Here is a 17,039-nt window from a genome sequence, read left to right as displayed (position 1 = left end):
CAAAAGCTGGCATGCTTCTTCCTGGATGAGTATATTGTTTCTAAATAAATATAAATTATAAATATACAAAATTATAATCATATTTTTGTAAAAAAAATTAATATTAAAAATTAAAATCAAATAGTTATAGATCGAAGTTTAGGTGTGTATAAAATTTTTATTTGATCAAAAAGTATATTATCATTTCATTCGAAAGTAACAGCAATATTGATTTATAATATTAGAGAAGAGAGTTCTTTTATTATCTTTAGTGGTTTAACAATTAAGTTAATCTTATCAAGTCCCGAGATAAAATAATTTTACAACAATAAAACTTGATTTGTGGCTTGAAAGTGGACTACCTATTGCTAAAGCAATTTATAATTATCATAAATTTATTTTGAGAATACAATAAATAATTACTTTACGCTTTTTCAAGAAATTATTTTTTCAATTAAAGTGGACTACCTATTGCTAAAGCAATTTATAAAATTGAATATTTCATTATTTTAAGTTAATCTGATGTCCTATTTATGAGCATGTAAACTTTAATCCCATATATATATATATATATATATATATATATATATATATATATATATATATATATATATCTTTCTTTATAGCTTTCTAAGGTGTCTAGATTTTTCTATTATTTATCCAACATTTAAATTACAAAAATAATATATGGTCTCGTATACAAATAATAGATTTTCAATTATGCATATATAAAGAATATTTCTAAGTCATTCTTAAGGTACCACTAGAATCTTTCAACTCTACTAACAAGTATATCTAATTGAATTTCTATAAGACTCAGATCAATATATCCTTTCGTCATAGTAATCCTTAAGATCTATCCTTAAATATTTTAATACCAATAGTATAAGCTGTATTATTCATGTTAACTATATTAAAATTTTTAGTGTATATTAACCAGGGATAAGAGGGGTATTTATAGGCCTTGATTCAAACTTGAAGCCTAAAAATATCTCAACCCGGGTTTCCTAGGTATGGGCGGTACCATCGCCTATGCTAGGCGGTACCACCACTAGTGTCAGTCTGACATTGACACTGCACTGGACGGTACCATTGCCCAGACTGGTGGTACCATTGCTTGGCACTGGGCCATTGGGTAGTACCACCACCCAAATTGGCGGTACCATCGCCTAGCACTCTGCTAGGGGCGGTACCACCACCTAGACTAGCGATACTACTGTTTGACATAGTCTCGAAGATTGTGCCATGATGATGCCATCTCTTGGGTCATTATTTGGACATTTCATTGGGCCTAACACAGTCTTTACATGGGCCAAACTAGCCCATAATTGGGTTGACCCAAATCCAATCCCAATTATATGCTAACTACGAAATCTAAGACATTTCCTAAGCTAAACAAGTCTGTAAGTCTAGTTTCTTCCGGTGAGCTTCCGGTGAACTTCCGACGATCTCTCGGTAATGTTCCAACGGACTCTCGGCAAGCTCCTGGACTTCATGACGATCTTCTTGGCGAGTTCTGACGAGCTTCTATGGCAAGCTTCGAGACTTTTCGGTTTGTTCCGACAGAACTTCCGACGAACTCTCGAACTCCCAACGAAATCATGTTTTTGACTCCGGGACTTCATTTTGCTTTATGCATTACTATCGTAGTTAATCCTGCATATGTAAAAACACATTTCGATCTAGACAATTAATACTAAGCATAAATCATATTGTCCGGCATGTGATTAGTCCCTCGACACTTCGTCTGATTCTTCGGCGCATCGTCCTCTCTTGTAGCTTATTGCCTAATTGGCCAGTTGACTCCGCAACTTCGATATCCTTGGCGCAATATCCACTCTTCTTGGCCCGATGCCCGAATCCATAGCCCAAAGCCTTCTGTCGATACGTTAACCGATCCTTCGGCTCGACGTCCAATCTTTTGATATGTTTTCCTTCGGCCCAACATGATTCTTCCTGCTTTAATTGTCTCATCTTGATCAAAGCATTCCGCGTCACTCAAAATACAGATTAAATCATAAATACTTATCAATTGGTTTCATCATTAAAATTTGAGATTCAATAATTATATCATATATTGAGTCTCTAGGAAATTCTATCTATTTATAGGAGTTAGAGAGTGTAGGATAAGTAATTATAAGAGTCCCTCCTATCAAAATAATTTTATAATGAATTCTACTATAGTTGCACTTCCTTTCACATATGCTAATTATAATTATGATAAAACATAAATCATATCTTATATGAAAAAATAAATATTATTTTATAATTTTAAATATATATATATATGAATAACTATACAAATAATTAAGAACAATAATTAAAATTTAATTATCACAAGTAAATTTTTTATCAATATGTCTTATGTCTTATGAGAAAACTATAAAATAAAATCATAATTTACATATTTTTTAATTATATAAATGATCTAAATGGGTCAATTAATCTGATTTAATTCAACATCTCAAAATTGATCCAAAATTTGACTACCTAGATTAGATTGAGTGGCCAAATCAACCGGGATCAGCCAAAAATCTAATTTTAAAACATATAGATAAAAAATTAGGTTTATGTCATAATTTGATTAAAGTAGGTCAAAAGGATTAGGATTTTTCCACCCATTAAAAGATTATTTTACCATTCTAAATTCTTTTAATTCCAATCAATGTCCCCTTAACAATTCTACCTTATAGCCATCACTCGTGTTATTGGCCTGAACTCCCTTTGTAATCGATCGATGACCTTTACGATCATCACGTAGTCACTTAGTGACCCCATCCTTTAATGTCTTATTGACATCGGTCGTGCCTAGCAAATGTCACCATTGCTTTTGTCACTTTTGCCTATCCCTTCTTTACCTATCACGCCTTTCCTTTGTTTCGTGTGGCGAAAGTCTTACGATCCAAGTGAGGAAGAGTATCAAACCAAGGCCACAAAGATTTTACGATGAGAGTAGGCGACAAAAAAATAGTGTGCACGATACAATAGAAAAAGATAAATAATATTCATGTGGCGAAGGCAATAAATGAGGAAAAAAAAGGGGGGGGGGGGGGGGGGGGAAAGGGAAGAGATAGACATTTACAACACTAAAAAAAAAGAAAAAAAAAAAGAAGGATGTTAGCGTTTTGTACTCGGATCCTTTGTTATTTATTTTTTGAGGAAAAAAAACCCTGATAGAATGATGGAAACACTGTAAAGAAATAAAAACAAAATCCAAGAAGAAACAATAGAAACACTCTTTATTTTTCTGCCCCACCGATGATAAAAAGAACGGAAGCGCAACTCCATCCGACACCAAACCTTGTTTGTTTCGAGGGCAACGCCGTCTTGCTTGATCTTGAACTCCCCACGAAACCCGTTCGCGATGGATCTGGCAGCGCGCAAGACGTTCGTCCTCCTTCGGCCTCCCATGCTGTTCGCTGGCAAAGCCTCGTCCGTGCACGAATCCCGTCGTGCTTGTTTGAGCGTCCCCGCGCCTATCTGTGCCCTAGGAGCACCGTCGCGTGGCTTCCTCTCCCTCTCCGCGCGAGGCCACCTGAATTCATGTCTCCCAGCTTCTTTTGGCGTCCATGCCCTTCCGACATCGGTCATTTCTTCCTGTCCGCCCGATGAGAAGATACGAGATGGATTCCGCCTCGTTCTCGTCGCGATTGCATGCTGGGTGTTCGTGGTAAGGTGTCAAAGGGCTTTTGCGGCCGAAGGCACTGTGGATGCTGCGAAAGGGGTCTTGACATCAGGAAGAACGAGTCTTAGTAGAGCCTGGCCGAAACTGCTGCAGATTCTTCATGTGCTCAGGGAACAAGGGTTGATTTTGACGGCGCTTCTGGGTTTGTCGGCGTTCTTTTCTATGGCAGAGACGGCCATCACTACATTGTGGCCGTGGAAGGTGCCTACTGCCCTTTACATGCCCACTTGTCGGGTCCAATTCTTGAATTCTTCTTTTGGCATTATTTCTAGTTCTGCTTGGAATAAAAATGCATGAGATAAAGTCTCTTTTGGCTTAATGGCTTTATTCATCAGGTTCGCGAATTAGCTGAAAAGGAACCTGAGAATGGTGTCTTCAGAATGCTTCGTACTGATGTCACTCGTTTTCTCACTACAATTCTTATAGGCACAACGTATAAATTTGTTTGTTAAGTGATTGTTTCCCTTCGTTTCCTGCTATGATTTAATTGTTATCATTCAGCTTCTAAAGTATTCCCTGTGCTGTTGTTATGTGTGATCAGCGTGGTCAATATTGGTGCTACAGCGCTTGTTACTGAAGCAACAACTGCAATTTTTGGGGAAGCTGGTGTTAGTGCAGCAACAGCAGTTATGACGGTAGGCACTGGTCCCTTTAATGATAAAACTGCTTTGCAAAATTACACTATTCTGCATGATTACATCATATACGGTCCAGACTCATGTGACTGGGAAAAGTCTTGATGATGTCATTCTAGATATACACAATTATCTCGGCTGGTTCAATGTATCAGAACATATACCGATTACAACCATATTCTGAGCTTTTGTTGCTACCATTTTCCTTGTTATTCAGGAACTACCTTAGGTGCATCACTATGATTGCTGTATAAGTACAAAATTATTTGCCATTTGTATGCAGATTGAGTGTTAGTTAAAAGATTTCAGATGTATGTTATGTTTCAGAGCATAGCTAATCAAAGATCCAGTTATGTGTACAATAAAATGGTAATTGACCGAACAATTTTCTGTACATATCTAGGGCCAATAAAAATAACTAGAAGTACTTAATTTAGAAAGTCATATTTTGCTTTATAAGGGGCCTGTTCTTGTATACTTGGGATTTATTAGTTGGAGCTGTTTTATAAACTTTTTTGTGATCCTTAACCCCACTACATATCTAAATTATTGCAGGTTGCTATTTTGCTGCTTACAGAAATCACTCCAAAAAGTGTGGCTGTTCATAATGCCACAGAGGTCGCTAGGTTTGTCGTAAGGTGGGTTGTCGACTGATGCTTTAATAATTAGAGTGGAATCATCATATGCTTGATATGATAATCTAACAAGGCTGCTGATCAGAGTTTAGCTTGTGATGCCAATTAGATCAGGCCAGTTGCATGGCTTTCTTTAGTCTTATATCCTGTTGGAAGAGTTGTTACCTTTTTGTCGATGGGAATTCTGAAGCTGCTGGGCCTGAAAGGGAGAAGGTAGGGTGTACATTGAGTCTCTAAATTCATGCTTAGTCCTTTTACTTCACATCGTGTTTGATCAATTTTCATGCACATTTTCATTTCATCTGTTGATTAAAGAGTTGTTCATGTTTTGGGCCAAAAATTTTCAGCTCATTTTAAAAGTTCACTACTTTAAGCATTTTGGTAAAAGTAGTTTGATTTTTCGTATATAGGCAGTGTTGTGCAAGGGTTTCTTTGGTTCTTATCATTGTTGTTTGTCCATGTAGTGAACCATATGTCACTGAAGATGAATTGAAATTGATGTTACGAGGGGCAGAACTGAGCGGGGCAATAGAGGAGGAAGAACAGGTGAGAGAAATTCAGAAAATTTTGATTCGTTGTCTCTCTCTGACTCTGTCCTATATTTTTTTACTCTTTTATAATCAAGTAACATTCATTTTGTTGCCAGGGTTGTTTCATGTGATTGAACAAAAATTGCCTTTTTGTGGCATGGGGATGCTAATACAATTTAGCATATAACAAGGCAAAAATTGGCTAAGGTGTACATCAACATGACACATAGATCTTTCTATCATTTAATGTTCTGACCTATATTGACCTGTGCCAGTAGGTATAGAAACCCATCCATACTATGAGTGTTAGTAGTTTTCAAGGGCAAATGATGCTAACTTATTTTCTTTAAAATGGTTCGAAATACATAAAGATTGTCTGAATTATCTACAAGATCATAGTTTCTGAAAAGTGTTTCTTTTGCAATATCCCAGCAACAAAATCCAAACACCTAGTTAGAAGATACATACAGGAGTTATCCTGTCAGTTTGTCTTCCTATGAGACTAGGAAAATGATACTTTCGAATCAGAAATGATAATGCTAAATTGCTGTAACACTTTGAAGAAAAATACTTTTATTTTCCTTGTCGCACTGTCAGGCACCTTTAGATTACCAGCCATCTTATTCTTATTCTGTTCATGCTTCTTGTCAATAAGTGCTCATACTTAGATGCACCTACGTCATCAAATTGAGTTGAAAGAACTTTAACACTTGATGTCAGTATGTCACAGTTGATTGACATGCCTGATATGACAATCTGATAATGTTTCAATTGAATTCTACTGGATATTTGTCATGATGATCTTTGAATGTTTCTAATGAATCTAATGTAGCCTTAGTTTTATGGTTTCTACGTGTAATCAGAACAAATGAACAGCCATCAGCTTTGGGACTGATGGCGCAATGATAAGGGAATATGAAAGTAGATCCATTATTATTATTATTATTATTATTATTATTATTATTTGCTTTATGTGGAGTGGATAACTAAATGCTATTGTTTTTGAACAGGACATGATTGAAAATGTTCTAGAGATAAAAGACACACATGTTCGGGAAGTGATGACACCACTTGTAGATGTAGTTGCAATTGATGGTAGTGCAACACTTATTGATTTTCAGAAATTATGGGAGACTCATCAATATTCAAGGTATAGTATATTAGATTTAACATGAATCAAATATACAAACTGGTTTCTTATTAGATATTAATAATAACTTTTCAGAGTACCTGTATTTGAGGAGCGCATAGATAATATCGTAGGAGTTGCATATGCCATGGACATGCTTGAATATGTTGAGAGGGTGGGTTCTACTTTACGACAATTCAATATTTTACGATCAATATGCCATTTAATTCTCTCATGGTACTGCTTTTTATTGATCAATCTGTCTCTTCTGCTTTTAAAGGTCGAGAAGCTTAAAGAAATCACTGTGAGAGAAATTGCTCGCATGCCAACATATTTTGTGCCAGGTAATCTAAACTAGTGAAATGGTTTTTGGGAATTGGAGTAATAATTTGTGGTTGTGCATTAGTTAGCCTGCCATTAGATTGTTAGTCAAATCTCTTTATGAGAGTAAGCTTTCTCTGTTCTTCAGTTGCTTAATTATTTAGTGGAACATTTATGTTTTTATCTGGTTTGTAACTCTAGAATCCTCCTGCTTTGATCTTTCTTCTGTTGTTGTTTTAATAAACTGTGTTTGTGTGTTTGGAATTCTGGCACACTAACTGCAGAGCATTCTTTCTTTTATTACAATGCAGATTTGATGTCTGTCTGGAACCTGCTGAGGGAGTTCCGCATAAGGCAGGTTCACATGGCTGTAGTCCTGAACGAATATGGTGGAACTGTTGGTGTAGGTTCAGCTGAAGCTCAATACTAATTGTTTGAGTATTTTATTAGTGTTCACTTAACAGTTATCTTTTAGTGGTTGGCTTTATCCCATTCTCTTATGCATATCCTCACATTTTCTGTGTGCTTTTGCAACCTTATTTTATAGCTTCTGGCAATTTTTCTTCATTTTGATTGTATTTTGGTTCACTATGGCAAAGGCTAATGACCATATCTTCTCTATAATGGGTCATAAGATAATAGAATTGAGAAAATATATGCAACTTTTTTTGGTCCAACATCTTATCTAGCATATTGGTACTTGATATAGTATGGTACTGATAAAATACCATCTTGAGAGAACATTATGGGGTTGATACAATCTTTGTCAGTCATTAACTGTATTGACATATCTACTAGTCTGTTCCATATTGAATCAGTATCTAAAATTCAATTGCTGCTCCTCAAGTCAAAGGGCCATTTTTATGAACCATTTATGTTCTTTTTATTTAGGGAAATTCGGAATTGCATACTTCATTCAGTATACATACAACTCTTACTGTGGTATTAGAGAACAAAATTAAATTTATAATTTATTTATATTTTATGTAAAAGATTTTGAACAAGGAATCAGAAGTAGAAATAGCTGATCATCAATTTCTAGACAAGATTTGATAATAAAAGGTTAGAAAAACTATTTTATTGCTCGACTCACTTCAATAATGAGAGAAGCTAAAGCTACTTTGACTAACTCTTATCTGGAGTAGGTTTGACCTCTTTTTTGCTTGTTCACAATGTTTTAAAATGCTAATATAGCATAGTTAGTAAGATGTTACTTTTCCTACCAAATTTGATTATGTAGAAAGCACTTACATCATGTAGATATTCAAGGTGTTGCATGATGTACGCATGCTATGCAACTTATGTGGCTGCATATGCTACATTATGGTTCATATGAATATATTTAAACAATGCAATAACTGTGAACTGGGAAAGCAGATATTAGTCATGTTTAAACTATTATCATTTGATTATATGCTATGACTAAATCTAGAATCTATGGGATGTCTCACTTATTTAAATAATTATTCAAGTGACAAGTTGCAAGAAATGGATAGAAGTCCAAGAAATTTATATTATATTGTCATGGATTCTTATTATTATATAGAATTATAGTAGCAACATAAATTAGAGCAAGAAGGCTGAAAAAATGACATGTATAACAACATTTATCATGTTTATGCAAACTATACATGTGACCTCATCTACTTCAGAGGCAGTATATTTTGCATGTGCAATAATACCACATATTGATGCTGCATGCCTTATCAAAGGATATGACGGATCCACATATGTTGTGCGTTAGACTGCTTCTGGCAGTGCTGAGACTGACATGTATTAAGTATTTCTAACAATAGGTTGTTCCTATGAGAATAAGATGCCTCGGATTATAGGCTTCATTCATTATTACATTGCTCTATTTATAACAATCATGTTGACATTTGCTTATAAATTAAATATTTTAGTTGAAAATATATGAAAATACATAAATCAACTAAGCCTTCAACAATTTCCCAATTAGATTTATGTAAAGGCTGTCTCCTTCATTGCTAAACATCTTATCAAAGATAAATCATGTATGTCCTGATAAAAGTTTTGATAATTTACCTTGTAATCCTAAGAATAACACAGAAACCTTTTTATTCAGCTTTTGTTTCTCCAATTACGAAACCTACATCTTTCCCTGAGTTCACTTATTATGAGAAATTGAGAATGCATTTGGAAGCAACATGTATGAGTAGGAATAGCTCTTATAGATAGTTGAACACAATAGAGATATTGGTCGAAGTCCCACCAACTAGGAAGTTCACACCAACCTTAAAATGAAATTCTCATGCCTCAAACCATTAAAATCATAAAGGAAAATTATAAAATATGAGAACAACTAAATCAAGTTTAGAAACCCAGAAAAAAAAAAGAAAAACTATAAAAGTCTCTGTGCACCTAAGGTTTCTGGATAATATGGTTGGCAGAGGTGCATGCAGCTATGGGGCATTCCCCATGGGATATGGGTGTATCCAATGGGCTTCCATGTGCAGGAGTGTTTGTCTTGCTAGACTGAACAGTTAAAAGGATGCAAAATGAGATGAATATGTTGGATGATGGGTGCATCTGAGAAAGGAGTCAATATGCTGACAGAATATTTTACTTCTGGCATCTTTTTATGAGCCATACCTCGATTAATACTGTGAAAGAAATTAGTTGAGGACAGAAATCTAAACAGGCTCATATCTTGTTGAGCAAAACTATGTGCTGTTTATGTTTATGTTATTTGATACTTGTATATACTTGGAATGCTTTAGGAGCTTCAGTCATGATTTTATAGTTCTATCTATTCTCATTTATGAAAAACTTAAATTGGACAGATTGTAACACTGGAAGATGTTGTTGAAGAAATTGTTGGTGAAATATTTGATGAAAATGACTCAAAGGTAAACTGTTGAAACCTTCATTTTCTAGTGTTTTTTCCCCATGGAGATAGTTTATATTTGAATAAGGTTTCTGAGTTTGTGGAAACATTATAATGAACATTATCAGCCTAAAGTTTCTTGTTTATTTTTTTTTCCTCTTGGCAATTATTATCTCAGCTATACACATCTGAAACACTAATCACCTTCATGTGTTTTTTAATGCTTTCTTGTTTGGCTACATGGATTAAGTTTTTTTGTTGTGACAAAGGATCATGATGAAAGGTTTTGTGTGCATGCTGCTTCCACATATCACATGCATCTATTACATGTCATGCATTCCATGACATGACACGTACCAGCTAGTCTGCATGCCTTGTTTTCACACTTGCATGACCCTGCACACAAATTTTCTATGTGCTGGCTCTCGATGTATAATGGTAACTACCATGGTGAATCCACACCATATTGCATGGGTACAAATACATTATTGGTTCAAATCATTCTTGGTGTCCCGCTTCTGTGGCAACATATGATATTGTCATGCTGCAATACCTCAGCTCTCTTTGCTCATATCTTCCATTTCTGAATGTTGTGAATTGTACAATACATTAATTATTGACTATTCTGGTTCCAGTTATCCTTTAGAATTATGGACTTCTCATTTTTACTGTCATGCAACTGTTTGGGTTAGTATTTAGCTTATAATTTAGTGCTCTAGCCTCTAGGTCCATGTACTTGTTGCTCTCGTTTATGATCAGAACTATTCATTCAACTTACAAGTTAATGTCAGATAAACGGAGTAAAAAGATAGGAGAAGCATAATTTTTGAAATTTCTCCTTCATGTCAATATATGAATTGTTGTTTAGTCTTTGTAGAGCCTATACTTTAAACTAGAGTATTATATGTTCGATAATGTTGGAATGTCAGGACCTAAAACTTTGACAGATGTGATAACATTATGTTCTGTGATCTCTTTTTCAGTGAAAAAATTGTACAGAGATTGTCCATGTAACAAGTGTCCTATATTTTTCTAATAATTTTTTTCTTAGCTACTTCTTGTTTAATGCAGGAGGAAATTCAGCGTAAAACTGGATACATAGTGTTGCGAGATGATGGAACATTTGATGTTGATGCAAATACATCAATTGACCAGCTTTCTGAAGAACTAAATGTTAAAATTCCAGAGGTTGGTAATATTTAATCTTGCCAAGAAATAAGATATTTGGTTCTGCAGCATACTATTTCAAATGAGAAACCATTGATCGCCATCCTCACAGGAGGTTAAGAATAAGGTTACTTTGCTATTTGCCCTTTGATTCCATATAACTTTCTCTTCAATGTGATATAACTAAAATTTTGAAAGAGAGAGGAAACTGATAAATGGAGGAAATGAAGTTAAGGGTGAGTAAACCATAGAGTCCAAATTCGAATGGCATTGTCTTGCTTGTTTATTTATTTAGTTGTTTAACTAAAGTTATATATTGTGTAAATTCAAAACAAAAATACATTGTTTTTCAGTATGGAATTTAAGATTTGGCTGAAATGTATCATTTGGACAAGAAGTCTTTAATATGAAAGGGACTTAGCGAGATTCAGGCAGCTGGATTGGTACATGTTGATTAGTTAATACGCCTGCCACAACTCTGTCAAAGAGGTGACCATAGAAGTGTAGGACTATGATGTTGTTTTACCCAAAACAATTTTGAGATTGATAGGCTTCTCCTTCTTCATTGTAGTGCTGTTGCAACATTAACATTTTAATTTTCATTTTGTCCTCAAATATTCAACTTATGCCTGCCACGACTCTGTCAACGAGGTGACCATGGAAGTGTAGCACTATGAGGTTTTTTTCACCTAAAACAATTTTGAGATTGATAGGCTTCTCCTTTTTCATTTTAGTGCTGTTGGAACATTAACATTTTAGTTTTCATTTCGTCCTCAAATCTTCAATTTTATGGAGGGCTTGCTTTTAGTTAATAGTGTTAACGAACTTCCATGGTTCATTTACCATGTTAGTAGGATTAAGTCAAGTAGCTTATTTGTGAGGACCTTTAAGAATACGAAAGTAAATAATAAAGTATCACGTGCTTGAAAAATGTGATTAATGCTATTGTTTTGATAAGATTTTGCTTGCCCTTTGAAGACTATATGCAATAAATAGCTCTGTGCTCATGAAACTAGTCAATAGTGTAATGTTATGTGAAACTTAACATATATATTAGCATAAACGGGAGGTACAAAAAATTAAAAAAAGGTTGTTGACTGAATTGATTTCTTAGTATGTTCTTGTTGTCATGTATCTTGCCTCAAACAGTTGGTATACTATAGCTTCATGTTGTCATACTCTATAAACAACATATATCATATGTTTTAAAAATTTAAGTTGAATTTTGCTTTGAAAATTTTATTTAAAATGTTTATGATTGAAGAATATTCTATGAAGTAAAATTGAGCAGATTTTGATTGCAATATAACCAACTACAATTGAGCATGATTATGAAGAAGATATTGGATGCATGGTATCCCACGAAGAGTCTGTTCTTTCCAAAATACCAGTTTATGTTTCCACACAGCAGAAACTATTGTATCTTATATAATAGTGTTAGTGAAAAGAGTGATGGATGAATTGAATTGGATTAGTACTCCATCTCGTCAAGGAAAATAAAAGCAAGGCTGAAGTTATTATGAGATGAAGAAGTGTATTCTTCCCTAAATATTCCAAATAGTTTACACATATATAAATACACATTCTTTTAAGGAAACTAAATACATAAATTTTCTGTGTGCGTATGAACTATTAAAGATGCCATATCCTCTTTGATCTTTCAGGGTCATCAGTATGAAACAGTATCTGGTTTTGTCTGTGAAACCTTTGGATATATTCCAGAAGAGGGCGGGAAGATTATAGTGGTACTTGAGAAGGCGAATCAAGAAGAAGAAAGTGAAAATGCTGAAACATCACCTGATAACCAAGATGAAGAGAGGCATCAAACTTTTGAACTGGAGGTACGTCTGGGATACTTTGTCGAACAAATACTATACTCTTCATGTTCCTTGAAATCTCAATGATTGTTGATACTCATATTTTCATCCTACTTGAACTCTCTATAAGTCCTCATAGAAGCAAACATATTGTGGAATACACATTTGAGAATCCAAAAATTACCAGCAAGGGCACAATGGTAGGCCCTACATGAAAATACTGTTGACTCTCCATTTACCACATAGACACTGATCAGTCACTTTAGGAAACTATTGTGTTTCATGTTGTTACTGATGATAGTCATAGCCAAGGGAAAGCATCTTGTGCATGGCTAATCCACGGAGACAGCCAACTGAACAGGCTTACTGCGATATTCTTCCTCTTATGATGTTTTCCTCCTTTTTCTGCTCTTTTATGTCTCATTTCACATGCTGTATCCTCTTTTGCATTTGCTGTTGATGTGATCAATAAACTGTTTTCAGTTTGGTTTTGGATCCAACATCCCATGTTTGATTGTATTTGATCTTAAAGACTTTACTGTATCCTCATATGAAACAATAATACATCACGTATTCCTATCCACTTAGTGTTCACAAGTAGTTCTTTATCATGTTGAAGTTCATTATCTAATTGACTCCTTTTGGTATGTCAGGATGCCCTGACTCATTATTGATTACCGTTATTGAGGTTTGATCTATATATATTGTAAAAGAAGCAGAGGCCTTCAGTCTACTCTAGTTTATTTACGTGATTTTAGATAATTTTTTTGCTCATTAATTTGTTGAACTCTAGAATCTTTTTCTTATCTTGGTTTTTAAGGGATGATTTTGTTACATAAAAACATAGACATGTTTTCAGAGCTCCCCCTATAAATTTTGCTGTTTCTGATGTTGTGAACTACATGCAGGTACTTGAAGCTAATGAAAGAAAGGTTGGCTTAGTACGATTTATACCAATAGACAACGAGGGTGAGGAAGACTTGGATAACAAGGGTGTGAACCGAGTGGTTTCTAAAAAGGTGATTAAACAGAAGAAGCAGACGGTCACTAAACCAGAAAAGTGTGACGAGGAAATTGAAGAGAGTCTTGAAGATGGGTGTTCGCAACAGACAATTTTACTACAGGAGCAATTCCAGAGTGATGGTTCCATAAGTCATGCCATTGATGAGAAAGTAGATAACCATGATTGAAGTATATGATAGCTGCACTTCATCCCTGATGCTTCCAGTTGATAAAACAGAGAAAAAAAGGGAAAAAAGAATGCCCCAAAGAGAGAGAGAGAGAGAGCCAGGAAAAAAGATGGTTTGCTAGACAAGCTACTAGGATCACTTTACAGGTGAAGAGAAGTGTCAACTTCTGTTTCATTGGACGTCACAGAGGCTTGCATGTTAACACTATTGGACCACAATCCTAACGACAGCGAGATCTCGAATGACTGGAGTCCAGCACAGTTGACATGGTACTCACTCTGAAGGGATGGCGAACTGCATAGAGACCTGGAAGGATGTTTCAGATCATGGTGGAAGAACCACTTGAGTTGTTCAGCTTCGGCAGTCAGCTGCAGGATCTGCCTCTCCTTCCTCATCTCCTTGATTTGCTGGAGACGCCTGAACCTCTCTTGCAGCAGTTCTATGGATGAGCAGAGGACTGTATCATCATTGTTCTGCCTTCCCATGGATCAACCAAAAGTGGTTCCACAATGGCGATGGGTCAGTTGTGTTATAATGGGATTGTATTCTTTTGGGGTTTCACTGGGCGTCTGAAGAGCTGTGTATGTATTTATAGGGATCAGAAGTTGTCTTCTTCCTTTTCATCTATTGTTATGTTTCCTTTGCACTTGGTTGTTTCTGGACGAATGCTAAAGAGAGAGGTGAATGGGGCATCGGAGGTGCAAAGTCCAAGAAGGCAAGGCTTTTGTGGCTTTCTAAGAATTGGGTTTGGTTAAATCTGGATATAGGCAAAAAGGACCTCTGAAAGGGGAACAGGGTTGGGAGATGAGTCCAAAGACTGGTGGATTTAGCATTTGGAGGTGCTTTCACGAGGGAATAACAGGTAATAAGATGACCATATCATGCCTGCCATGCAGGAGATGTTACTTTTAGTTAGTGGCTTGTAGGCGTGCTCTTGCCAGTGTCAAAGGTAAGTAGTACCCACTTCCAGACATCGTTATTTATGTCTTCCGGCTTCCATGCATTTAAATTTGAATGGTTTGGTTGAGGCTCGATGATCCCTCTGATGTTGCAGGTTGCGTTCGTATCCCCAGGTGGGATTGTATCTTTCTTTTATATGCCAAAGCCGCCAGGTTATTGCGAGGGGGAGGGGAAGTGGGTGGGGGAAAGCGGTGGGTTAGGAGAGCATAATTTTTGGGTCTAATGATGTCGCCTGTAAAGGAGAGGCGCTGACTGCTGCTTTTCTGATTTCATGCCACGTCTTTTCTCCCACTTTTTTCTTGTCTCGAGTAATTGGATGGGACTGGGCATGATCCATCCTCCGAGCTCGTTTGCCTTGTTAGTGGACTGTTGAGGTTAAAAAAGAAGACGTGCTTTTTCTTCTCAGCCTGCCTGCCTCCATTCTTATCCATATAGCTAATCTCAAATAATTTTTTTTTCTTTTTTTATTTCTTAAGGGGAGAAACGGGCTTTGTTTGGTGGGCATGATGACACATTTCATCCTTTGGTTGGAGAGATTCTGAGCATTTCATCCTAGGGTTGCAAAGTCCAATTATATATCAAATTTATCATGTTAGAAAGTGTCATAAAGGGTGCTAGCTAATGGTGGAAGGTGTCATGACCCAAGTCTTGTGGAGATAAATCAGATGCGAATAATGTATTCGAAAGATCATATAGCTAGCTAGCTAGCTACTTTTGAATCTGAACATCTGATTAATAATACTAAGATGAAGTATTAAAAAAAAAAAAAAACCATCAGATGAAAAATATCATATGAAACTTGGAAAAAAAAGAAGAATACGTGATATTTAATAAAAATAACAATGTTCACTCCTTACTCATCATGTTAAAGAGAAGATCTGGAGTTAGACTTATCTATTGTGTTGTCTAATCTGGCTTTGATATATCTTGTACATCAGATTCTCCTGCAGTTTTTGGCATCAGAGCATACGAGAGCAGGTGCCTCTCTTGACGTGCAGGCTCTCACCAGTAATTTAATCGATCGACGATGGAGATATAAACGTAGACAGGCAAACGCAGTTCGAGGCCTTTCATCAGATACTGGTACACCATCATGAACAATGACATTAATTTAATCGATCAACGATGAAGATATAAAAGTATACATGCAGACGCTGGTCCAGGCCTCTCGTCAGATACTAACTATTACACCATCATGAACAACGACAACGAGGTGAAGAAGACTACACGATCCGACTAGTACAGGATTGCATCCTCGGCAAAGTTGATTTTTGTAGTACATTCTACGACACTTCAAAGTTTTGTAGTACATTCTACAAAAAAATACTCGGTCCGTAGGCTATATATATATATATGTCAAAAATATATCGAGCCTTAAAATATAGTTGATTTATTTTTCTTTAGCAAGAGAAAATTACCTAAACGATTTTGGGATATTAGAGTTAAATAGTAGAAAGTCTGATGATGGCCTATGTTATTATACAAATTGTTTGATAATGTCATGTCATGTTGCTAATCTGATCAATATTGTTGTGAATTATTGAACATATGTTTTTATTATGATTTATTATATGTGGTTTTGATGATTCCCACTTGTGTGTGAATTCAAGATACTTTATTTATGAAATATGATATTTTAAATTGAATATGTTATTAAGTGTAACATGAGTGTATTCCAAGTATAGCAAGAGTAATTTTCCTTGAACCTATTTAAACTTTTCTATAACTATTCTGATATGATTCTAATCAGTTTACTATTACTTTTCCTAATTGTTTTTTAATTTAGGGTGACTAATTGTCTAAATATGATACTTTTGGTTGAAATTGTAATACTAGTGTGACTCAGTAATTTTCACTAAACTTATCAAAACTCCTCTATAAATATCATAATATGATTTTATTATGTTTAGTATTTTTCTTAATTTTTTTTAACTTTAGAATGATTATTTATCTAAATAAAGAATTTGTGTTTTGAATTAGTGATTGAGTGTAACTAAAGAAATTTTCATCAAACCTATTGAAACTCCCCTATAAATATCTTAATATGATTCTAGTATGTATAATATTATTTTTCCTAATTTCTTTTAATTTTTAGATATTTTTTGTCTAAGTATGAGATTTATGTTTTAAAAATATGATCGAG

General features: G+C 35.1%; 1 protein-coding gene across 3 annotated transcripts; it reads left to right on the top strand.

Annotated features, from left to right (window-relative positions):
- The first annotated feature begins 3,222 nt into the window (after nucleotides 1-3,222).
- On the top strand, nucleotides 3,223-14,582 carry LOC103986547 (DUF21 domain-containing protein At1g55930, chloroplastic). 3 transcript variants are annotated; one of them, XM_009404563.3, is made up of 14 exons: nucleotides 3,223-3,865; nucleotides 4,000-4,097; nucleotides 4,206-4,299; nucleotides 4,855-4,937; nucleotides 5,049-5,147; nucleotides 5,399-5,480; nucleotides 6,475-6,614; nucleotides 6,690-6,768; nucleotides 6,874-6,937; nucleotides 7,226-7,317; nucleotides 9,719-9,784; nucleotides 10,834-10,950; nucleotides 12,594-12,770; nucleotides 13,655-14,582. In XM_009404563.3, exons 1-14 carry the CDS (start codon nucleotides 3,344-3,346, stop codon nucleotides 13,934-13,936), a joined length of 1,995 nt encoding a protein of 664 aa, XP_009402838.2. In that variant the 5' UTR covers nucleotides 3,223-3,343; the 3' UTR covers nucleotides 13,937-14,582. The 3 variants fall into 3 exon arrangements, with proteins under 3 accessions (XP_009402838.2, XP_065041914.1, XP_065041915.1); XM_065185842.1 differs by lacking the exon at nucleotides 4,000-4,097 and having other exon boundaries at nucleotides 3,752-3,865; XM_065185843.1 differs by lacking the exon at nucleotides 3,223-3,865 and having other exon boundaries at nucleotides 4,010-4,111.
- Nucleotides 14,583-17,039: the final 2,457 nt, after the last annotated feature.

This window comes from Musa acuminata, chromosome BXJ1-6 (genome assembly GCF_036884655.1).
Source record: "Musa acuminata AAA Group cultivar baxijiao chromosome BXJ1-6, Cavendish_Baxijiao_AAA, whole genome shotgun sequence".
NCBI lineage: Eukaryota > Viridiplantae > Streptophyta > Magnoliopsida > Zingiberales > Musaceae > Musa > Musa acuminata.
Note: the sequence above shows the minus strand (reverse complement) of the source record. Positions and strands in the feature narration are given on the sequence as shown.

Excerpts from the sequence above, each read along its gene's own strand:
- LOC103986547 (XM_009404563.3), top strand. The coding sequence starts at position 3,344 with ATGGATCTGGCAGCGCGCAAGACGTTCGTCCTCCTTCGGCCTCCCATG. Across the intron at positions 4,098-4,205 it reads ACAATTCTTATAGGCACAAC|CGTGGTCAATATTGGTGCTA; the intron begins GTATAAATTTGT and ends ATGTGTGATCAG. Across the intron at positions 12,771-13,654 it reads ATCAAACTTTTGAACTGGAG|GTACTTGAAGCTAATGAAAG; the intron begins GTACGTCTGGGA and ends AACTACATGCAG.